This window comes from Suncus etruscus, chromosome 5, assembly GCF_024139225.1.
Source record: "Suncus etruscus isolate mSunEtr1 chromosome 5, mSunEtr1.pri.cur, whole genome shotgun sequence".
Lineage (NCBI taxonomy): Eukaryota > Metazoa > Chordata > Mammalia > Eulipotyphla > Soricidae > Suncus > Suncus etruscus.
The window spans coordinates 13236979-13261779 of record NC_064852.1 but is presented as its reverse complement, the minus strand read 5'-3'; the positions used below and the strand labels follow the sequence as shown (position 1 = coordinate 13261779).

At 43.9% G+C, this 24801-nt stretch overlaps 2 protein-coding genes across 2 annotated transcripts in view; both read left to right on the top strand.

The window, feature by feature from the left end:
• Positions 1–11364, top strand: part of PPP6C (protein phosphatase 6 catalytic subunit) — a 44732-nt gene extending 33368 nt beyond the window's left edge. Inside the window, exons 3-7 of the mRNA XM_049774209.1 lie at positions 799–864; positions 2190–2331; positions 6536–6615; positions 7925–8134; positions 10567–11364. Of these exons, the coding sequence (XP_049630166.1) occupies positions 799–864; positions 2190–2331; positions 6536–6615; positions 7925–8134; positions 10567–10815 (747 nt within the window). The 3' untranslated portion in view covers positions 10816–11364. The remainder of the gene's footprint in view (positions 1–798; positions 865–2189; positions 2332–6535; positions 6616–7924; positions 8135–10566) is intronic.
• A 6116-nt stretch (positions 11365–17480) lies between these two features.
• Positions 17481–24801, top strand: part of SCAI (suppressor of cancer cell invasion) — a 144720-nt gene continuing 137399 nt past the window's right edge. The window contains exons 1-2 of the mRNA XM_049774152.1: positions 17481–17629; positions 18212–18256. Of these exons, the coding sequence (XP_049630109.1) occupies positions 17577–17629; positions 18212–18256 (98 nt within the window). The 5' untranslated portion in view covers positions 17481–17576. The remainder of the gene's footprint in view (positions 17630–18211; positions 18257–24801) is intronic.

Genomic DNA, 24801 nt, shown 5'->3' with positions numbered 1-24801 from the left:
ATTTAGGAATGACTTTAAAATAACTGAACTTAGGTGTCTTCTTACTGGAGCCTTGGAATCTGCATACTTGGAAGTTTTGCTTATACTTTAATCTATAAATGTAAATATTTGAAATTTCTTTTTTCTTTAGGAAATAACTCTTCATTTTGTAGTTTTTGTTATGTTGACCCACCACCACTTGGTTGTAGTGCTTATTGGGGCTGCATTCTTTTGGTATTTGGTGGTGGTGGTGGTGATGGTGGTGGTGGGGTTGCATTCATTAGTTGTGGTACTTGAATGCAGATTTTTTTTTTTTTTGATTTTTTTGGGCCACACCCTGTGACGCTCAGGGGTTACTCCTGGCTATGCGCTCAGAAGTTGCTCCTGGCTTCTTGGGGGACCATGTGGGGCACCGGGGGATCGAACCGCGGTCCGTCCTAGGTTAGCGCAGGCAAGGCAGGCACCTTACCTCCAGCGCCACCGCCCGGCCCCCGAATGCAGATTTTTGGTTGTAGTGCTTCCTGGGGCTTGCATACTTGACTTGTGTGCTCCATTTAGTTGTAGCCGTCAAACACACCTGGGTTGGTAGGGGTGTTGGGACTCCCAAACCAAGTGCCTCCTGGGGTGCATTGGGTACATTTGGGTCACCAAATGGGAACTGAACAATCCTATGTTGCAAGGCTGTCACCGTGCCATCAAAGCATCCCCTGGCTTCTGAAACCCTTTCACTGCCGCTTCATGCATTTTGCTCTCAGTTTTGCTCTTCTACTCTTGGCAGGAATTTGTAATCAGCATGTATTTATTACCTTTCTTTTTTAGTTTTATGACCTTTGTGAATTATTCAGAACTGGAGGTCAAGTTCCTGACACAAACTACATATTTATGGTATGTAAACACTTGTTTAAAATGAAAAGGCTCTAACTTAGCACATGTAGACTATGTACTACTTTCATTGTCTATAATAATCACTGTTTCAGTCTGTGAATAAGTAATTCTGTGCTTTTCTATATTTTGTCACTGCTTGGTAGCTTTAGCAGATAGTTTAAAATAATTGTTTAAGTAAATTGTTTTCCTACACAGCACTAGGATGTAGCCCTTTCTTTTTTTTCTTTTTTCTTTTTTTTTGGCCACACCCGATGGCGCTCAGGGGTTACTCCTGGCTATCTGCTCAGAAATAGCTCCTGGCAGGCATGGGGGACCATATGGGACACCGGGATTCGAACCAACCACCTTTGGTCCTGGATCGGCTGCTTGCAAGGCAAACGCCGCTGTGCTATCTCTCCGGGCCCCTGATGTAGCCCTTTCTAATGGTGGACAGAAAAATAGCACAGAATACTGATCTAAGGCTTAAATCTTCAACTTGCTATTATTACTGTTACTATTATTATTATTATTTTTTTTTTTTTTTGTGGTTTTTGGGTCACACCCAGCAGTGCTCAGGGGTTATTCCTGGCTCCATGCTCAGAAATTGCTCCTGGCAGGCATGGGGGACCATATGGGGCGCCAGGATTCGAACCGATGACCTCCTGCATGAAGGGCAAATGCCTTACCTCCATGCTATCTCTCCGGCCCCTATTATTATTATTATTATTATTATTATTATTATTTCCTTTTGGTTTTGGGGCAATACCCAGTGGTGGTCAGGACTTAATCTTTTTTTTTGGGCCACACCGTTTGATGCTCAGGGGTTACTCCTGGCTATGCACTCAGAAATCGCCCCTGGCTTGGGGGGACCATATGGAATGCCGGGGGATTGAACCGCGGTCCGTTCTACACTAGCACTTGCAAGGCAGACACCTTACCTCTAGCGCCACCTTCCAGGCGCCCTTTTTTTTGGGGGGGGGTCATACCCGGCAGTGCTCAGGGGTTACTTCTGGCTCTACGCTCAGAAATAGCTCCTGGCAGGCTCAGGGGACCATATGGGATGCTGGGATTCAAACCAATGACCTTCTGCATGAAAGGCAAACGCCTTACCTCCATGCTATCTCTCTGGCTCCAGGACTTACTTAATCTTGACTGCTTGGGGGTCATGCCTAGTGGTGCTTGTAGAACCATATATGGTTCTGGGGACTGAGCTGGTGTTGGCTACATGCAAGGCCAATGCTTTAATTATTGTACTATTGCTCTGACCCCTCATATTGTTGCTGATTTTGGCTAAAAAGTGTTAAAATGCAATTGTACTGATATAATTGTGAACTCTTACCTTACAGGGTGATTTTGTAGACAGAGGTTACTACAGTCTGGAGACCTTCACCTACCTTCTTGCTTTAAAGGCTAAATGGCCTGATCGTATTACACTTCTTCGAGGAAATCATGAGAGTAGACAGATAACACAGGTGTATGGATTTTATGGTAAGACCCATTTCTCTGAATCTGGATATTTGTTTTACTTTCCTCATTGAGGAGAAAAAAACCCCAATATTTGCTTTTTAGTAACATTAGAAAACATGATTGAGGGGCCGGGCGGTGGCGCTGGAGGTAAGGTGCCTGCCTTGCCTGCGCTAGCCTAGGATGGACCGCGGTTCGATCCCCCGGCGTCCCATATGGTCCCCCAAGAAGCCAGGAGCAACTTCTGAGCACATAGCCAGGAGTAACCCCTGAGCGTCACAGGGTGTGGCCCAAAAACCAAAAAAAAAAAAAAAAAAAAAAAAGAAAACATGATTGATTTGTCCATTTTCTCTTTTTATTTTTATCCTGTGCTGGAGATTCAACCCAGGTTCAAAAGCAAGCAAAACATGTGCTCTATCTGGAGCTACACTTCCAACTGTTGACTTCCTCATTTTCTCTTTTCTTTTTTTTTTTTTTTTTTTTGGTGGTTTTTTTGGGTCACACCCAGCAGTGCTCAGGGGTTATTCCTGGCTCCAGGCTCAGAAATTGCTCCTGGCAGGCTCGGGGGACCATATGGGGCGCCGGGATTCGAACCGATGACCTCCTGCATGAAAGGCAAACGCCTTACCTCCATGCTATCTCACCGGCCCCCCATTTCCTCTTTTCTAATCATTTGAAGATCATATCATAGAAAAAAGTCATCCTGGGCTAGAGTGATAGTACAGTGGGTTGGGCACTTGCTTTGGACACGATGATCTTAGGTTTGATCTCTCAAGGCCGCCAGGAGTGACTCCCAAACAAGCAAAGATCATCCTCAGGTTTTTACTCTGAATCTTTCTAGATCAGTGCTTCAAGGTACAGTGCTCAACTTTATTTCAGTTATATAGCCCTGGTGTCTTTTAGCATTGCTGTGCCTGAGTAGCAACATATTGCTGCACGCTCTGAGTGTATCCCAGTGTGGAACAGCCCCTAAGCACTATTTGGAAACCCCAAATGTGAATTTCTAAACCCTATTACAGATTTTTAACAGACTTTTTTTTTTTTTTTTTTTTTTTTTGAGAGGGTTTGGACCATACCTGTTAATGGTCAGGGATCACTCCTGGCAGGGCTCAGGGAACTGTCTGGGGTGCCATATTGAACACTGGTCAGTCAGGAATCACTCCTGGTGGGCTTAGAGGACCCTATGGGATGTCAGGGATCGAACCCAGCAAGGCAAGCACCATACTCTATCACTGCTCTAGCCCTTCTCCCATTTTTTTTTTAAAAGCAAACACTCCACTTTACTGTCTATCCTGTCTCATACATTATTTTTATTTATTCAATTATTTTGAGTTTTGGGCTATGCCCATTGGTGCTTGGGATTATTCCTGACAGTTCTTGGGGGATCCATGTGATGCCAAGATAAAGTAGGATCTACTACTTGCAAAGCATGCCCCCAGTTTTTTGAGCTACTTAACTGGCCCCTTGACATTTCTTATAGCTGAATTTATTAGCTATACAGATGTATTGTAATCGATTTAATTAAAAATTTCAACTTAAAACAGGGGTTTGTGGCTAGAGAAAGATTGTAGCGTGGGTAGAGTGCTTGACTTGCACACAGCGGACCATTGTTTAGCCATATGGTCCCCTGACCCCTACCAGGGATAAGCTTTAAACACCACCAGGTGTGGGGCCGGCGAGGTGGCGCTAGAGGTAAGGTGTCTGCCTTGCAAGTGCTAGCCAAGGAAGGACCTCGGTTCGATCCCCCAGCGTCCCATATGGTCCCCCCAAGCCAGGGGCAATTTCTGAGCGCTTAGTCAGGAGTAACCCCTGAGCATCAAACGGGTGTGGCCCCAAAAAAAAACAAAAACAAAAAACACCACTAGGTGTGGCCCCAAATCAAATTTAAAACAAAACCCAAAACCCACATAGGAGTTGTTATAAATGATTGTTATATGCATATCTGTGTGCTTAAATGACAGGTCCTCCTTAAATAATAAATATCGGGGCCGGAGAGATAGCGCAGCAGTAGGGTGTTTGCTTTGCATGCCATTAACCTGGGAGGGACCCGGCTCGATTCCCAGCATCCTATATGGTCCCCCAGCCTGCCAGGGTTGATTTTGGAGTGCACAGCCAGGAGTAACCCCTGAGTACTGATAGGTATGGCCCCAAAACCAATCAACCAATTAATCAATAAAGTTTAAAAAATAACAAATACTTTTGGGATTTTTTGTTTTGTTTTGTTTGTTTTTTGGGCTACAACTGGTGGCTCTCGGGGTTACTCCTGGCTCTGTGCTCAGAAATCGCTCCTGGCAGGCTCAATCCCAGGTTCGTCCCAGGTCGGCTGTGTGCAAGGAAAACACCCTGCCACTGTGCTATTGCTCCAGCCCCTATCTTTGGGATTTGTTTGTTTGTTTGTTTTTGAGTCACACCCGGCAGCACTCAGGGGTTACTCCTGACCCTGTGTTCAGAAATCGCCCCAACTCTGGAACCACATTTGGACCCCTGAACTCTTTCAGAAGAGACAACACAGACCTGAGAAATATTGAAGTATGAATTTATTACTCAGAGTCTTACAATTAAGGGCCGTCTAGTTTGATTATCTTGCTAGAGTAAAGTAAATTGTATTACATAAATTACTATTTGATAGAACTGCACGGTATTAATAACTAATTAGATAAGAGCATTTTCTTTGAGTTATATGAAGTGAATATTTACCCTTTTTAGTTGGGGGCACACTGGTGGTTTGTTGGCTTCCTCCTGGCTCATTTCTCAGGGTTCAGTGTCAGTGTCAGGATCATTTGTGGTGCTGGGGACTAAACCAGAGTCAGTTGTATGCAAGGCAAGTACCTTATACTTATTCTATCTTTACAGACTTAATTTTCTTTTCCTTCAGTTTTTGGGTTGCTGGCCATGCACAGGAGTTACTCCTGGCTCTGCACTCAGTAATCACTCCTGGCAGGCTCAGGGGACCATATTGTATTCTGGGCATTGAATCCCAGGTTGGCAGTATGCAAGGCAAATGCTGTACCTGCTGTGCCATTGCTCTCAGCTCTGTTTAACTTTTCTTTTTTCTTTTTGGTTTTTGGTCCACACCTGGTGGTGCTTGGGGTTTGCTCCTCTGAGTCTGTATTCAGGAATTTCTCCTGGTGATGCTTGGGGCACGATATGGGATGCTGGGGATCGAACCTGGATTAGCTGCTTACAAGATAAATGCCTTAACCACTGTGCTATCATTCTGGCTGCATGTTTAGTTTTTCTTAATCATAACTTTTTTCTTTTTTTTGGTTTTGGGTCACACCTGGTGATGCTCAGGGTTTACTCTTGGTTCTGCACTCAGAAGTTGCTCCAGGCAGGCTTAGGGGCGACCATATGGGATGCCAGGATTTGAACCATGGTCTGTCCTATGTTGGCTACATGCAAGGCAAATGCCTTACCACTGTGCTATTGCTCCAGCCCCTTGATCATAATATTTGACAAATAAATTTAGGTACTTCTTAGGGTCACTTTTGGAGTAAAAGCAGAACCACTTGCTTAGGATTGATAAATACATACACACATATACTTTGTATGTGTTTATATGTACTTGAACAGTGGTCTCAACTCTTTGAGGAGGATCTTCTGGGCCTAAAAACTAAACACAAGTTATCAATTTCTTGAGCTGAGTTTCTGCTGCTTCAGTGTTGCATGAATTGCTCTAGTATTGCATGCCTTGTTTATTTTGGGGAGCCTTGCCCAGCAGGTTTTTTTTTTTTGTTTTTGGGCCACACCCGGCATTGCTCAGGGGTTACTCCTGGCTGTCTGCTCAGAAATAGCTCCTGGCAGGCACGGGGGACCATATGGGACACCGGGATTCGAACCAACCACCTTTGGTCCTGGATCGGCTGCTTGCAAGGCAAACGCCACTGTGCTATCTCTTCGGGCCCGCCCAGCAGGTTTTAATGTTACTCTGCCCTTTGGGCTGTCTATTCAGTAGTGATCAGAATCATTCCAACAGTGCACGGGGATCTTGAGTCACACCCATGATACTTGGGGATTTCCAGGACTATACACAGCAATATTCATGAAGCCACCTGGTGTTAGGGATCAGATCAAATTCGGATATGTGCCTTAACCCCTGTAATATCTCCGTGGCCCAATGTTGTTTAGATTAATTGAGAACTGTTCATTTTAATGTTATACTAAAAACCTTTTTATAATTACAAGTCAGCATCTAATATTAATGTGAATTCTCATGTTTCTTTCATAGATGAGTGCCAAACCAAATATGGAAATGCTAATGCCTGGAGATACTGTACCAAAGTTTTCGACATGCTCACAGTAGCAGCTGTAAGTTTACATAGTTGTTTTCTCTTTTTCCTTTTTGGCCTTACCTGGTGGTACACAGGGATTATTCTTGGTTCTGTACTCAGGAATTACTTCTGGCAAACTTGGGGAACTGTAAGGGATGCTGGGGATTGAACTCAGGTTATCTGCTTGCAAGGCAAACACCCCACCCACTCTAATATCACTCCCATCCAATATAGATTTGTTTGTTTGTTTGTTTGTTTGTTTGTTTTTGGATCACACCCTGCAGCGAGCGCTCAAGGGTTACTTCTGGCTCTATGCTCAGAAATTGCTCTTGACAGGTTTGGGGGACCATATGGTATGCCGGGATTCAAATCATAGTCCTTCTGCATGCAAGGCAAACTCTTACCTCCATGCTATCTATCTGGCCCCCCAATATATATATATATATTTTGGTTTTTGGGCCACACCAGGCGGTGCTCAGGGGATACTCCTGGCTGTCTGCTCAGAAATAGCTCTTGGCAGGCAAGGGGGACCATATGGGACACCGGGATTCGAACCAATCACCTTAGGTCATGGATCGGCTGCTTGCAAGGCAAACACCGCTGTGCTATCTCTCCGGGCCCCAATATAGATATTTTTAAAGCCTCAAGTATTCTACTGGGCTGGAGTGGTGGTGCAAGTGGTAGGGCGTTTGCCTTGCACATGCTAACCTAGGACGGAACATGGTTTGATCCCTCAGTATCCCATGTGGTCACCCAAGCCAGGAATGATTTCTGAGTGCATAGCCAGGAGTAAACTCTGAACATGACCAGTGTGGCTCAAAAAGCAAAAAAAAAAGTTTAAAACAAAAAAAGAGGGCCCGGAGAGATAGTACAGCGGCGTTTGCCTTGCAAGCAGCCGATCCAGGACCAAAGGTGGTTGGTTCAAATCCCAGTGTCCCATATGGTCCCCCATGCCTGCCAGGAGCTATTTCTGAGCAGACAGCCAGGAGTAACCCCTGAGCAACGCCGGGTGTGACCCAAAAACCACAAAAAAAAAAAAAAAAAAGAGGGGCTGGAGCAAGCGGTAGGGTGCTTGCTTGCCTTGTACATGCTAACTTAGGAAGGACTGTGATTTGATCCCCCAGCGTCCCATACGGTCCCCCAAGCCAGGAGAGATTTCTGAGTGCATAGCCAGGAGTAACCCCTGAGTTGTCACCAGGTGAGGCTTAAATAAAGCACACACACAGAAAAGTATTCCATCAGTAACAATGCATATTTGATATGATTGCCAACTAGCATTTATTGATGAACTTATATGTAGCTGTTTATACTATTGTATGTTCAACTCTGTTGTCCTTTTTTGTCAGTTAATAGATGAGCAGATTTTGTGCGTTCACGGTGGTTTATCTCCTGATATCAAAACACTGGATCAAATTCGAACCATTGAAAGGAATCAAGAAATCCCCCACAAAGGAGCATTTTGTGATCTGGTTTGGTCAGATCCTGAAGATGTGGATACGTGGGCAATCAGTCCCCGAGGAGCAGGTTGGCTGTTTGGTGCAAAGGTCACAAATGAGGTAAAGCCACATTCTCAGAAAAAAGCTCTGTTCACTAGTGGAGAGTAGAAAGAACTCTAGGCAGCTGTAGATGAGATTGTAGGATAGTTTATTTAAACTATGGTTTTATGGTTCAAGTATGTTTTTCCTTAGTGGCTAAGCGTGATCATCCTTTCACCCTTAAAGAGTGAAAAACTTTAAAAGGTGAGGATACGGGGCCGGGCGGTGGCGCTAGAGGTAAGGTGTCTGCCTTGCCAGCGCTAGCCTAGGATGGACCGTGGTTCGATCCCTCATTGTCCCATATGGTCCCCCAAGCCAGGAGCGACTTCTGAGCGCATAGCCAGGAGTAACCCCTGAGCGTCAACGGGTGTGGCCCAAAAACAAACAAACAAAAAAAAAAGGTGAGGATACCTCTCCAGCACCCACTTGTTAGGGGTCTGAAAGATAGTACAGGAGTTGAGGCACTTGCCTAGCATGTACTATGTTTCAATTTCCAGCGCCACATATGGTATCACCAGGAGTGATCCCTGAGCATAGAGATCTAAGTAAGCCCTAAGCACCACAAGAAAAAGAAAATCTAACAAATAATTGATTTGTTTTAGTTGTTGTTTTTTTTTGTTTTGTTTTTTGTTTTTTTGGGCCACACCCGGCGTTGCTCAAGGGTTACTCCTGGCTGTCTGCTCAGAAATAGCTCCTGGCAGACATGGGGGACCATATGGGACACCGGGATTCGAACCAACCACCTTTGGTCCTGGATCAGCTGCTTGCAAGGCAAATGCCGCTGTGCTATCTCTCCGGGCCCAATTGCTTAGTTTTAAATGTGTAGTATAATGATTCAACATCTGTATATTATCAATGGGCAGCTTTTTGAAATTCAGTTCTTTTAAATTAAAAATGTATTGAATGGGGCCAGAGAGATAGCATGGAGGTAAGGCATTTGCTTTGCATGCAGAATGTCAGTGGTTTGAATCCCGGCATCCCATATGGTCTCCTGAGCCTGCCAGGAGCAATTTCTGAGCATAGAGCCAGGAGAGTAACCACTGAGTGCTGCCGGGTGTGATCCAAAAACCAAAAAAACCAAAAAAACCAAAAAAAAAAAAAAAAAAAAAAAAAAAAAAAAAAAAAAAAAAAGAATGTAATTGTAATGGAACCTAAAATTCTGATCCAGTTGCTACAACATAATTTAGGTACGTGATCTTTCTGTTAGCTTAAATTGAAAAAGGAGAATAAATACCATTCCCCCTCTGTCTCTCACCCCCTCTCTTTTTCCCACTCCTGACTGTATTCCAGGGTTACTCCTGGCCCTGTACTCAGAACCACTCTTAGTGGGCTTGGTGAACTGTATGGAATGCTGGGAATTAAACTTGTCATGGCATGCAAGTCAAGTGTCTCATTCTCTGTACTATTTCTCCAACCTTGAATTGCAGTACATTTATAAGCCATGAAAAGAAAACTTTGGGCCGAGATAGCTAAATACACTGAAATAGGGGCTGGAGAGATAGTGTGGAGGTAGGGTGTTTGCCTTCCATGCAGAAGGTCAGTGGTTCTAATCCCAGCATCCCATCTGGTCCCCCGAGCCTGCCAGGAGTAATTTCTGAGCATAGAGCCAGGAGTTACCCCTGAGTGCTGCCGGGAATGGCCCAAAAACCAATAAATAAATAAATACACTGAAATATGCTTTGTATGCAGAATGCCTGGGCTTGATCCTGGCAATGACGTAATTTCTTAAGCACTACTCGAGTTTGACTACCAAACTTGGAGCTGGGAATAACTCCTGAACACTAATGAGTGTGGCCCCCCAAATTTAAAAAAAAAAATAGAAAAAGAAAAGAAAACTTTAACTTTTAATTTTTTTGCGTGTGTTTATTTTTATTTATTTATTTTTTTTTTGGTTGGGAGAGTGGGTCACACCTCTGCACTCAGGAATTACTCCTGGCAGGCTAAGGGACCTAGTGAGATGCTGGGAAGTGAACCCAATAAGTGCCTTTCTTAACTGCTGCACTATCACTCTGGCCCAAAAATCTTTATTTTATGTATCTGGTAGTATTTAGAGAATGCTTTTCTTTCAGAAGTCTTGAATGATTTAACTGCAGTTTCTACCACTGTAATAGACTCAAATCAAATGGACTCTTTGTTGACAGCTTGTTGAATTGTATTCATGAGAATGTTTAGAAGTAACAGAAATTATACGGTATTTAAAATTTTATAGGGGGCCGGGCGGTGGCGCTGGAGGTAAGGTGCCTGCCTTGCCTGCGCTAGCCTAGGACTGACCGTGGTTCGATCCCCCGGCGTCCCATATGGTCCCCCTAAGAAGCCAGGAGCAACTTCTGAGCGCATAGCCAGGAGTAACCCCTGAGCGTCACAGGGTGTGGCCCAAAAACCAAAAAAAATAAATTTTATAGATTGATTTTTGTAAAGTACAGGATACTTAATAAAACTTTTCTAAATTCCAGTTTGTTCATATCAACAACTTAAAACTCATCTGCAGAGCACACCAACTAGTTCACGAAGGCTATAAATTTATGTTTGATGAGAAGCTGGTAACAGTGTGGTCGGCTCCGAATTACTGCTATCGTTGTGGAAATATCGCTTCGATCATGGTCTTCAAAGATGTAAATACAAGAGAACCAAAGTTGTTTCGGGCAGTTCCAGATTCAGAGCGTGTTATTCCTCCCAGAACGACGACGCCGTATTTTCTTTGAGGCCTTCGCCCATCCTGCTGACCCATTCTCTGCCCTCTTGCCCAAACTTTCGTGTATTACCCTCTACAATATACTTTTTATTGAGCACTTTGCTGCTGAAATGCTGCCTCTTGCCTTTTTTTTTTAATTTAAAATTATCTAAATTTATTGTTATGGTGTCTCTAGCAATGTTTTTCTATCTATATTTCTCCCCATCCCATCCCCATCTTGGACTCATTTGAAAAGACTTGAAAGATGTCTTAATCCTCACACTGCTGCATGTAGCTCTTGCTTATTTACTGATCTGGGGGAAACAGGATGCATTTTCTTTTTTAAAAAAAAGTCAGCTGACCCAACAGAATACCCCGAAATATCGCTCCTTTTGTATCTCATTCAGCCTTTCGTTTTAGTTTGGTGAGTTTTACGAGATTTCAGCAGCAAAGTTGTTATTCAGTAGGCACGATGGACTGCAGATGCCTCGAGTTATGTAGACCTGTCCCGGCTGTACACTTCATTGTCCTTTGTTGGATGATATTTTAAATGGATTTAAAATAAATTGCTCTAAAGGGCTGCCCTCTTCGTTGTGTTTTTAAATTTCAGTTAAAATCTGCTACAGCTTCTGACTTTGTACATTAAGATAATTGTATTGATCTTTTTCAGATTCCTTGTATTTTTAATAAAGTATGCTTAAATAAAACCCAGATAGGTTAAAGTGTTAGAAATTTTAAACAGCTTACATTGTTAGCTTAAAGCTTTGGCGGTTTTTTTTTTTTTTTGGTTTGTTTTTGTTTTTGTTTGGTTTTCTTTATTTTCCCTAATCAGAATTCTTGGCCCTTTGGGTTTGAAACGTCAACTGAAATTCAATACTTATTATTTAAAAATAATCACTAAACTGTGCCTAAAGAACATAACTGCCATATTAATGTTTTGCTTTATATCCTCGATAGTAATAGAAAAAACATTTAATACTTGTAATGCTGATGTGTTCATTTGATACCAAGTTAGTAGAATGTGATCAATCCAGTTTGTAATCTATCATGAATATCATTCAGTAAAACCTGTGGTCTTTTCAGTAGAAACCATCCTTCTCTTGCTGTAACACGTGACCTTAACTTTTAGAAAGTGTTCGTTTTTTTAATGCCAATGGAAAGGTTGTAAAGTCAGGATATTGTATTCGTGAACTGTCATCTGAAACAGATTTTTTTAAAGTGTAGAAAGAAACCAATTGTCCTCTTTTTGTAAAGATGTGATGCCATGTTTCAGCTTTGTGTAAGTGATCTTAATATCCAAAGGGTTATGGTGATCAGTTACTAATATGCATCTGTCCACCTAAGTCTTCCAGTACTTCTTATGACTGTGATCATAAGATATTGGAATTTACCATGATGTGAAATATTTGGTATCCCTTTGCTTCCATAATTGATTTTTGTCATTCCAGGAAATCTCTGTGAAGCCAGCCAATTAAACAAGCACTTTAGCATCTGTTCAGGTAGTTTTGAAAACCAACTTTTCCCATTCAGGATAAGAACTTCCAGGTGACCTAAAAAAATGCAATAAAGACCTTTATAGTCTAAGCTTCTTGGCACATGATTTTTCATCAGGGTTTTCTTTTATTAAATAAGCACAATACTGTCTTGGTTCCCTCTGCCCCCACTGCCCATACAATACTCCTTGTATTGTTTTTAATTGTATCGCTCGATGAAAAAAGTGGACAGGACATTTGCTGCACACACTTATACTGTTGGGTCAGTAGCTCTGTGTCACCGTCCTGAGCCCAGTGAAATTCAGGAAGAAAGGTCTTTTTATGTTACAGGGATATAGAACTTATGTATTTAGCTAATTGTGGTGAAACACTGGAAATTAACGATGCAGACCACTTGGTGTGATCTTGGAAGAGCTCTCTGCAGTATATTTTTTCTGTTACCATAAATTGTTTAAGTGCTTCCTCTCCGTTGCTTTTTGAGTTGTACCAATAAAACCATATCCCCGTTCTCTTTTTCCACTTGACACTCCTTAACTTAGACTGATGTCGTCATTTTAGTTATCCCTGTAATGTGATTTTTATTTTTACGTCATGGTGTACTGCATTGTGTTTTGTCACCAGTTGGACATGTGTCAATAATATTCTGTCCATTCCTTAACTAGCATATCTCTGTTTTGCCTGGATTTTTCCTTTGCAATTGGGTAATGGCTTTTTGCATGAAAAGAATAGTTTTTACTATTTAGACTTGTAAAGGGAAGAGAGTGAATGTATTAAACTTTGTAAACCTAAAAGAAATATTTGGATCCCTCTAACAAAAAAGGGCTATGTACTGTAGAGTGAATCATGTGGTGGGAGATATTGGAAGTCAGAATTTGTAGGCAGGGGCCTCTGTTAACACCCTTTATCTAGGTGAATGTAAAATCCCTTATGTTGTATTAATGAGGGTAATATTTTTATTTGCCTATGGTAAATTTTGTTTCTAATAAAATGTCTTAGGCTCTAGTGACAAATGTCTACTTGTAATTGCCAAGTACTTCTTTCCTTGTTTGCCTGGTCTGCTCTTGGCTAGCTTTTTAGAGATTAATGCTTTTTCCTGAAGAAGAAAAAAAAAAATTCTCACCACTCTAAATGTGTTTCTTTGGGTGTGATCCTAAAAAGCTTGAATCAAGAGCACATCTAATATGCAACCTGAATCAGCTCCTATTCTGTCTGGATGTCTGCAGCAGATTTTTGACCTCTTAAATCCTGTATTTTGCTTTTGAAATAAGGTTTGAAATGTTTAGTACATTACGATTTTTGTGTTTTTACTTTGTAAGTTCAGCTTCAGGTTTGTTTGGGAAGACACATGTATTGTGAAAGCAATATGAATTTTCTGAGCTGCTTGCATTGTCAGAAATAGAATTGCTTCCCATCAGGTCCCGGGAAATTGTGTATTTGGAGTTGAAGAGGTTTAACAGTGAGATTCCAGACTTTGAATTGTAATTGTTTTTAAATGCTCTTGTTTGTAAAGCACCTTCAGTTCTTTGGATGATAGGTGCTGTATCCTATCAGTGTAAATTAATAAAAAGATTATAGGAAGTTTCTCAGACGAATGCATCGTCTATAGTATGTCTCAAGAAATGACTAGCTTTTCTAAATCCTAATTTAAATGAAAAACAAAAATCTCAATGAAAACTTCACTTGGTTGCTTGACAAGTAAAGAGAAGTAAAACTTTTTCTTATTCTGCATCTGACTTTGAGCTCTTTATAAAGTTCTAGTTCTTTAAAGGCACTATTCTTTGTGACACACCGTCGCCTGTTACCCAGAGCCATGCTTCAAGCATGAGATCGTTAAAATTTTCTATTGTGTTTTTCAGGGTGGTAGCCACACTGATGAAATATAGTAATTAACACCAAAAGGAAGTCTTTCTCAGATGTCAAACACAGAAAAATGCTTGGGGAAGATTGGGTCCATAGCCCCTTAGTTTTTTATTTCCTTGGCAGCCAGTTTGTAAACATGTGGCATCTTTTCTTTTGGGCATGAGGGAGGAGGGTGGGGGAGCCCTCGTGAATGCAAGCTTTAGATGACTTGGATCAATCTGATATTTCCTTCATTCCAAATTCCATGAAATATAAGAATTTAAGTGTCAACAAAAATACTTATTCCATAACTATTTCACTTAGTCCTGAGCTTGTACTGTTGTCAGCACCTGCTTTAGTATATAAATGGTAAAACCCCAGCTTTGTCAAGACAGTAGTAGAAGTAGTAGTAGCAGCAACAGCAGCAGCAGCAGCAGCAGCAACTATCCTGTATTGAGTATTGCATATGCCTTATTTTCTTGAACCCTTACTATGACTTTGTGGCTTCATGACCTGTTTTCCCTGTTCCTTTTTTTTTTTCCTTCAGATGAGGAAACCTGCAGAAAGGTAACTTGTACAGAATCAAAAGGAATATTAAATAGAACTATTTCTGTAGGGTACACTAAAGTACATTTTAATGATGTATGACCCTGAGGAAGTGGATTCTTTGTGGGCTGGAGCACATCTCTTGCATGCAGGAGACCCACATTTGATCTCTTGGCACACACAGTTTCTTGAGTGACCCTGGAGCTCCTGAGCCATGAAACATGATGTGGCCATGAAACAAGAAAATACCACTACAAAAATTATTTTAAGAAGACCATACAGAACTAATTTCAGAGTTGAAGGGATACAGATAAAATACCCAATACCTGACTCAAAGCTGCCAGATTGAAGACTCCCTACATTATTCACCCAAATGCAATATATTTGGAAGTCTGTAATTGCTAGCCATGTAGCTTGTGTACATTCACACCTTTGGAGAAGGAAGTGTTTGGTATAGAATAATTGGAATATAGATATGGAATAATTGGGAAAGACATAGGAATTGTGTATTTCCTGTGTGTGCAGAGGGTGGGCTTTGCGCTAGGGATCAGTCCTGGTGGGACCAGAGGGACCTTATGTGGTGCTGGAGATTAAACTCAGGTTGGCCACATGAAGGGCAAGCACCCTGCTCACTGTACTATTTCTCTGTTAAATAAGGAGCAGTGATTATGAAAATGTGGGTATCATATGAAAAACCACAGAAACGCTGAGCAGGTTCTGATTTTTCTTTATCTTTTGTTTTTCGTCCATCTCCAGTGGTGGTAAGGATTTGCACAGGTTCTGTGCTTAAGGAGCACGCTTGACGGTGCTCTGAGCACCATTTGTGGTGCTGGGGATCAAACCCAGGTAGGGTGCTTGCAAGGCAATAGAATCTCTTACCTGCAGTACAATCTCTCTGGCCTCCATGAAGGTAATTTTTAACATCAAAAGATGGTAAAAGAGGGACCGGAGAGATAGCACAGCGGTGTTTGCCTTGCAAGCAGCCGATCCAGGTGGTTGGTTTGAATCCCGACGTCCCATGTGGTCCCCCATGCCTGCCAGGAGCTCTTTCTGAGCAGATAGCCAGGAGGAACCCCTGAGCACTGACAGGTGTGGCCCAAAAACCAAAAAAAAAAAAAAAAAAGTAAAAGCCATTTCATATTAAAAGTTATTATTAATTTTTTTATTTTTGCCATTTGGAAAGAGTGGTGAGGTATTTGTCCACAATTTGTTGGTATCTAATCCTCTAGCTAACTTTTTTCAACGTTTGTACATTGACTGGCACTTGTCCTTACCAGTCCATAGATAGGTTGTAACTAAGGCAGTAAAACCAGTAGAAAGATCCACAGATTGACACTTGTTTGTGGATTGGTGGTTGAGATCATTGCTGTAGGTTTTCAAATGTTTTATTTTCTGGTTTTTGGGCTATACCTAGCAGTGCTCAGAGTTTACTCCTGGAAAACACCGCTGATATTTCATGGTAATTAAAAATAATCTCTTAGAAGTTTTCACCCAGCTGTGTTTCCCCCCACACACACCTGGCGATTCTCAGATCAGAGCTTACTCCTAGGCCTGGCTCAGGAATCACTCCTTGGGGGTGGTGTTTGGAGGACCATATGGGATGTCAGGAATTAAACTTGGGTTGGCTTGGTCTAAGACACTCGCCCTACCTGTTGTACTCTCACTTGGCCCCCTAGTCTTGTGATCTTTTCTGCCAAGGCTTGAGCTTATTCTTTTGTCCACTATTTAGAGATTTCTAGCTGGGTCCTCTATGAAGAGTAACTGAGATCATGCCAGCAGTTCTATGTAGAGATTGGCACTGCAGAACACTTGGCAATAGTTTAAAAAAAATAATAATAAAGCTCCCTCACTGTCCTACCTGCCCGAGAACTTTGAAAAAAAAAAAAAAAGCATGACTTTTTCTCTTGGCATGATGCAGAACTGGGGGTGGGGGGGCTCCAGCAAGTGTGTGTGTTTCGGGGGGAATGCTGGACACCTTCGTTAGCTCAGTGTTTTTCAACCTTTTTTGTGCAAAGGCACACTTTTCATAAGAAAAAAAATCACGAGACAGCACCCTTAGAAAATGTTAAAAAAAAATTAGGGCCAGAGAGATAGTGAAGCGGTAGGGCGTTTGCCTTAGACGCTGAAGGACCGTAGTTCGAATCCCGACATCCCATATGGTCCCCCGAGCCTGCCAGGAGCGATTTCTGAGCGTAGAACCAAGAGGAACCCCTGAGCTCTGCCGGGTGTGACCCAAAATCCAAAAAAAAAAAAAAAAATTAAAAAAAATTAAGTCTGCTTATATTGACTAGATAAAGTCATTCTCTTGACTAGGAACCAAAGCAACACAAAAGAAATTATTTTACAATCACTTTATTATGAAATCTAAGGGTGGGCAGAATCCGCATGCATGCATGTGACGGATGAAATTGGGAATTTGCCCCAGGGCACACCAGACAGACAATAATAGCTCACTGCACACTAGTGGGAAAACATTTGCCTTAAAGGCTCATCCAGGGAACCTGTTAACTAGCAGGTGTCAGGCGCCGGAGCTGCACTTCCTGCGTCTGGTCGCACGGTGGCGCTAAGGTCCCCCGGCTTCCCGAAGGTAGGCAGGCACCTGGGGCCACCGCCAGCCACCTGCAGTCTCAACCAAACCCGGAGGCCGAGCGTGACAGCCGGGGCGACCAATCAGCGCTGAGAGCTCCGTCCGCGCCGGACGAGGCCGACCAATGGGAGCGCGGAGGGGGCGGGCCGGAGCGGCGAGGCTGCTAGGCTGAGGCGCGAGGCCGTCCTCCCGCCTCCTCCAGCCTCCAGCTTCCCGGGAGAGCGAGCAGGCGAGCAGGAGAAGGAGCAAGAGCCCCGCGGCCGCCGGAGCAGGAGGAGGAGGAGGAGGAGGAGGAGGAGCCGAGCTCCCGCGGCGGAGCAGGAGCCGATGGTCAGAGGAGCCCGGCAGCCCCAGCAGCCGCGGAGTCGCCTGGGCCCCAGGTGGGCCGGGGGGCCCAGGAGGGGCAGCATGGGGGGCCCCCAGCCTCTTGGGGTTCGGGGTTCAGATTTGGGGGTGCAGGGGGCCCCATGCTGGGAGGAGGCTCGGCGTTGGAATGCTGGGCTGCTCAGGGCCTGGAGGGGCGGGGCCCTGCAGGGTGGGCTTGGGCCACGGGGGAGGCCCGAGGGGCTTTTGGGGTGACCATGAGGCAGACAATGAGGAGCTGGAGGTGGGCAGATGATTTTGGGGGTGCAGGCCAGGGCGATGACACCTCCGAGCCAGGGAGGATGGAGCCAGGGAGCCCTGGAAGGGGAGACTGGCTCGCCCCCCAGGGCTAGGGCGAGGAAGGCTGGATTTTTTTAGGGGGGTTAGGGAGCCTGTACCACCCCCAGCTCTGCATCTTGGGGTGCAGCTGGAGCACTAGCTGATGAGCCATCGTCTATCCATCCCCCCCTAAGGTCAGGTTACTTTACTGGGCTTAGCCTTAGCCAGCCAGCCTGACCCCCTCCAGGGCACCCCCAAGGTGGTGGAATGTTCCTGGATGCCACTTTGCCTGATCCTCTTGCTTTGCTTTGCACCCCCAGACTGACTGGCACAGTGGAGAAACCACCTCGAAAACGGAAAAGCAGGTAAGGCCACACATATGCTGCCCTTGTGTGCTTTTTTCCCACTTGCTCGGTTGGCTACCCTACCTACCCCTGGTCCAGCATCCTGCAGAATGGCATACATATCTACCCGGGGGTGAAGCTCCTTTCTTATTATGAATGAATGGAACGGCATGCAAGATCCTCCCAGGCCTTCCAAGGACTACCTGTGTACTTTCTTGCTCTAGGGGTTGCAGAGCTAAGATGATCAGGGCATAAGGGGAAGTGATTCCTGGGGCAGATGTGAGGCAGTGGCATTCGCCTTCATTTCAACGCCTGAAAAGCTAGTTGTTCGTGGAACGTTTTTTATGGAACCAGATACTAGGTAGAGTTGTTTTCTGGGGAGTTTCTCCTGTAATCCTTGATGCAACCCAAGAAAGGATGGATCTTCATGTCTGTTTTGCAGAGGAAGGAGCTGAGGCATAGAGAAGCCAGATATTTCCCCGATCTAATAAATGTTGGATCCAGGATTTGAATCCAAGCAGAAATTCTTCATCTGGATGTTATAAAGTCTTATAAGTATACAACTAAAGATAGATTTTTCTGGGGCTAGAGAGGTAGTACAGGGGTTAAGGTGCTTGCCTTGCATTAGGCAGACTTCACTTCAGTGGTATGGTCCCCCACCACACAATCAGGAGCAACCTTTGAGCACTGCCAGGGCTAGCCCCTGAATACTGGTGGCAGAATCAGGGGAACTGATGGTATGCCAGGAATTGAACCCAGTGAGCAGCATGCAAGGCAAATGCCCCACCTGCTTAGTATTGTCAGCTGTACCCCACTTTAAAAAATAGGTTTTGGGGCTAGTGACCAGAGAGATGGGATAGTAGGTAAGGTACCAGTATTTGCCTTGCATGTGGCTGATCTAGATTTGATTCCCAGCATCATATATGGTCCCCCATTTCCTGCCGGAAGTAAGTTCTGAGCACTCTTGGGTGTGGTTCCAAAACCCCCCCAAAAAAAGGAAAGAAAAGAAGGATTTTCTTTTACTTTGCATATGGTTAAATAAACAATTGGGCCATAGGAAAATACAAACAATAGTCTTCAAACAAGTTATTTGTCAAGTTGCAAAGAAGAAAATATATTTCTTCCACAGACATTCTTTTTTTTTTTTTTGAGTTTTGGGTTTTGAGTCACACTCGGCAGCGCTCCGGAGTTACTTCTGGCTCTATGCTCAGAAATTGCTCCTGGCAGGCTCGGGAGACCATATGGGGTTCCGGGATTCGAACCACCGTCCTTCTGCATGCAAGGCAAACGCCTTACCTCCATGCTATCTCTCCGGCCCCACAAACATTCTTTTTAAGGGAGCTTCACCCAGACGTGCTAGGGTTTTACTCATAGTATGTTCTGTTCACAGACCCAGAAATTGACCAGGGTCCACCGCATGCAAGGCAAACACTTTAACTCCTACATTATCTCTCCAGGCCCAGGTTCCATATTTGACTAGAGCATAACACAAAGAAATTAAAACTCATTTTCTGCATTTGTGTTTAATAAAGCAAGCACATGTTCTGGAGAAGCACAAATTGTTGTTGTTTTGTTTTATTTTGGGGCCATACCTGGTAGCAATCAGGAATACTTCTGGCCCTACACTCAGAAAATGCTCCTGGCAGGCTCGGGGAACCATAGGGGATACCAGGGATTGAATCCAACCCGGATCCATCCCAAGGCACATACCCTATCTCTCTATCACTCTGGCAAAAACACAACTGTCTTTTGACTGGACTATCCTCAAAATAGTGACAAACTAGCGAATTTTGTAGGGGAAAATTCCCAGGCTATATATTGTAGTCTAGTGAGTTTGACTTAGTTTATAAGTCTCATGATTGGTGTTCAGGAGCCCCAGACGAGCTTCCAGGATATTTTTGGTCAACCTGGGCCTGCAGTTCTATCCTATTGCTATACTCAATGATACTCAAAGGAACATGTGGTACCAGGAACAACCATGGCTGACTGCATGCGAGGCAGGTGCCCTAACCTTTGTACTAATGAGGGTTTTTTTGGGGGGAGGGAGATTGGGGCCACACCCGACAGTACTAAGGGGTTACTCCTGGCTCTCTGCTCAGAGATTGCTCCTGACAGGCACGGGGGACCAGATAGGATGCCGGGATTCGAACCACCGTTGGTCCTGGGTTGGCCCTTGCAAGGCAAATACCCTATTGCTGTGCTATCTCACCCACCCGTTTTTTTTTTCTTTTCTTCTTTTTTTTTTTTTTGGCCACACCTGGTGACACTCAGGGTCACTCCTGGCTTGGGGGACCATATGGGATGCCCAGATTGGAACCCACGTCATTCTGCATGCAAGGCAAACGCCTTACCTCCATGCTATCTCTTGGGCCCCATGGTTTTTGTTTTTCTTTCTTTTTTTTTTTTGTTTCTGTTTTTCAATTGCTTCTTATAGGGCTTTGTAATCCAGATTCAGCTACTGCCAGTGAGCATCAGCCAGAGCTAAAGCAGTGTGGCTTAGATACCAGGTTCACTGATGGTGTCGCTGAGTTCGGCGGAGGATCAATAAGCTCCAGGGACTCTGCTTAATCCCCAGCACTTAGAATTTTGCCAAGCTCCTCCATAAAGTTGACTGAATTATTGAATGGCTGAATCCTTAAATAAGTCCATGAATATTATCTTTTATAACCAGATTTTGGTAAGCACCAGTTAGTAATGAGGTTAAGCTTACGTTCACAGCCAGCAGCCATGAAAGCACATGTTCTGCTTGACTGATTACAGTCAGATACTTAGCGAGTCAGGATTTTGACTGGACAGACAGCTAGTTTCAATAAAGAAGTATTGTGGACAAGAACAAGATTTATTTTTTTATTCCAGGAAAAGAAAACATTGCTCTAAAAATCAAAAATAAAGTGGCTAGGTCAAGTCTTAAGGGTGGATTATAATGGAAGGATCTAATAGTTATAGCCAGAGTTTATAACCAGCATTTTTTTTTTAAATTTTTTTTGGTTTTTGGGTCACACCCGATGTCACCCAAGGGTTACTTCTGGCTCTGTGCTCAGAAATCGCTCCTCGATAATATAGCATTAGGATGTTTGCCTTGTACACAGCTGTCCAGGACGGATCTGGGTTTGATCCCTGGCTTCCCCGAGCCAGGAGCGATTTCTGAGTGCAGAGCCAGGAGTAACCTCTATGCATCACTGAATGTGGCCTCCCCTCCCAAAAAAAGAAATCGCTCCTGGCAGGCTCGGGAGAATATATGGGATGTCAGAAATCAAACCCGGGTCCATTCTGGGTCTGCCACATGCAAGGCAAATGCCCAGCATTGTGTTATCTCTCCAGCTCCCACATTATTATTATTATTATTTTTTTTTTGGGGGGGGGGTTTGGGTCACACCCAGCAGCGCTCAGGGTTACTCCTGGCTCTACTCTCAGAAATCGCTCCTGGCAGGCTTGGGGGACCATATGGAATGCAGGGATTCGAACCACCATCCTTCTGCATGCAAGGCAAAGACCCTATCTCCATGTTATCTATCTCTCTGGCCCAGGTTTTTTTGTTTTTGTTTTTTGGGGGTCACACCCAACAGCGCTCAGGGTTACTTCTGGCTCTACTCTCAGAAATCGCTCCTGGCAGGCTTGGGGGACCATATAAGATGCAGGTATTCGAACCACCGTCCTTCTGCATGCAAGGCAAACGCCTTACCTCCATGCTATCTCTCCGGCCCCATATTATTTTTTATTTTATAATGCATGGTGGTGCTGTGAACTTACTCTTATGGTGGAACTTGGGATTCATATTGCTGGTGCTTGGACCATGTGGTATCAGGGACTGAACCTAGGGCTCCCACATGGCACAACATGCTCTTGGAGCTTGGAGCCATCTCCCTGGCTTCAGATTGTTTTGTGGGAGAGGCAGGTCCAACTGGGCTCAGGACTTCTTCCTGGATCTGTGCTCAGGATTGGTCCCTGGGGATGCTTGGGGAATTGTACGCAGTACTAAGGATCGAGCTTGGGATGCTTTATCTGTTGCATTATCTCCCTGGCCCAGAAAGTTTTTGTTTTGGTTTTTGGATTACCCCTGGCTCTGCATTCAGAAATTATTCCTTGTGGAGCACTAAGTGAGCCATATGGGATGCCAGGGATCGAGCCCAGTTTGGCTGTGTTCAAGGCAAATGCCTTACCCTTTACTATTGATCTTGCCCCCTGGCCCAGACTTTTTTTTTTGGTTTTTGGGTCACACTCGGCAGTGCTCAGGGGTTACTCCTGGCTCCATGCTCAGAAATCACTCCTGGCAGGCACAGGGGACCATATGGGATGCCAGGATTTGAACCAATGACCTTCTGCATGAAAGGCAAACGCCTTACTTCCATGCTATCTCTCTGGCCCCTGGCCCAGACTTTTTTAAAGTTGTCATTATCAGTTATGTATGCTGGTATGGTGGCCACACCCAATAGGACCATATGTGGTACCAGTGATTCATCCAGATGTAAACAACTGTAAATGCCTTACCTCTTGTATTATTTCTTTAGCTCCTTAACATCAAATAATAGGACTTTGCAGTGAATATTTGAAAATTAATAGCTAAAAGTGGTCTTTAGTTTTTCTTTGAGTTCTCCTGCAGAGTAGAGTTTTTTTTTGTGGGGGGGGGGGCCTCACACCTGGTGACCCTCAGGGGTTACTCCTGGCTATGCGCTCAGAAATCGCTCCTGGCTTAAAGACCATAGGGGATACCAGGGGATCAAATTGCGGTTCGTCCTGCGTTAGTTGCATGCAAGGCAAACGCCCTACTGCTGTGCCATTGCTCTAGCCCAGAGTAGAGTTATTCAATACATATTTTATTCCATTCTGAAAATGGGGAGCTGAAATTTTGATAGTGAATAGTGATATTACAGCCATTTTATATTTTTTGGTGCCATACCTAACAGTGCTCAAAGCATATTTCTGTTTCTTGCTCAGAAGTAGTCTCTGGTTGCTTTGAAGACCCTATGTGGAGTTAACCAGTATCTAATCAACTGTGTAAGAGAAGCCATTCGACTCCTCTACTATTTCTGCTCTTTCACCCTATTAACATAGTTTCTTTTTAAAATTATAACACTGATTTACCAAGTCGTTCATAATACAGTTGATTGAAACATTAAATGTTCAAACACCAATCTCACCACCATCAGTTCACGTGACCTTTCCTCCACCAATATCCCCATTTCCCCCCATCACCTAAGCCTTCCCTCTTAGCAGGCACAAAATCTCACTTCATCTATTTTTTACAAAGGCAAATGGAATTATCAAACCTTAGATCAATGAAGGTCAGTTTGCGGTAGTTGTTATATCTCACAATGATGTTCCTGAAGTCTTTGTCTGAATGGGCTGAATGGTACTGGTTGAGCCCTCTGTGTTTCTGCTTTTGTTCATTAATTATAAGGATCTTTTGTGCAACTTTCCCATCTAGGAGATTTGGAGGTGCTGCATGGCTGTGTATGCACCCGGGCGGTCCAGGAGCTGTGAAGCAGGAACAATTTGGTGTTCTTGGCAGCATACTGAGGTTCGATTTTGGAGTGAGGCCATTTCTGTGTCAGAGGTGTTGGGTGTGGCTTTGGTCTGCTGTGCCTCAGGCAGAAAAGTTCTCCTCATTTTTTTTTTAGATTTTTGGGCCACACCCTGGCTCTGCACATAGGAGTTCGTACCATTTTTAAATCATACTTTTTGTTTTGTTTTGTTTTGTTTTTGTTTTTGGGCCATACCCGGTGATGCTCAGATTACTCCTGGCTATGCACTCAGAAATCACTCCTGGCTTGGGGGACCATATGGGACGCTGGGGAATTGAACCGCAGTCTGTCTTAGGCTAGCACTGGCAAGGCGTATGCTTTACCACTTGCGCCACCGCTTCAGCCCCTTAAGTCATTCTTTTTGATAGACATTAATGACTAAGTTCCTTCATTAAAGAAACAAAATTCCTTTTGCTGTGCCAGGACTGAATTATCTCTTGAGACAGTTCCTCATGCAGACCAGGCTTCAAGACCGTTTAAGAAACACACGAAGGTAATTGGAGATAAGCAAGCACTTCATACCCTACTGTTGCCTAATGTCTTTTTTCCCCCCATTAAAACTCTTTTTTCTTGTCTTAGTTCATCTTTGTACCCCTAATGTTGAGAGGATGCTCAATAAAACTTGAGTGAACTAATAAACTAATTGTTGGCATGAGATACAAAATAGGGCTTTGGTGGTCCAAATAATGTGATAGTGTTTCACGCCTCTGATAAAATCTACTCGAGTGAAAGGAATTTTAAGATTGGCAACTCGATCTCATGTGGTTTTGGAGCATTCTGAGGTCTTCAGTGTGCCTGTTAATAATATTTGGATTGGGGCTGGAGAGATAGCATGGAGGTAAAGCGTTTGCCTTTCATGCAGGAGGTCATCGGTTCGAATCCCGGCGTCCCATATGGTCCCCCGTGCCTGCCAGGAGCAATTTCTGAGCCTGGAGCCAGGAATAACCCCTGAGCACTGCCTGGTGTGACCCAAAAACCAAAAAAAAAAAAAAAAAAAAAAAAAAATAATATTTGGATTATGGGTTAGAGTGTTTCCCAAAGCAG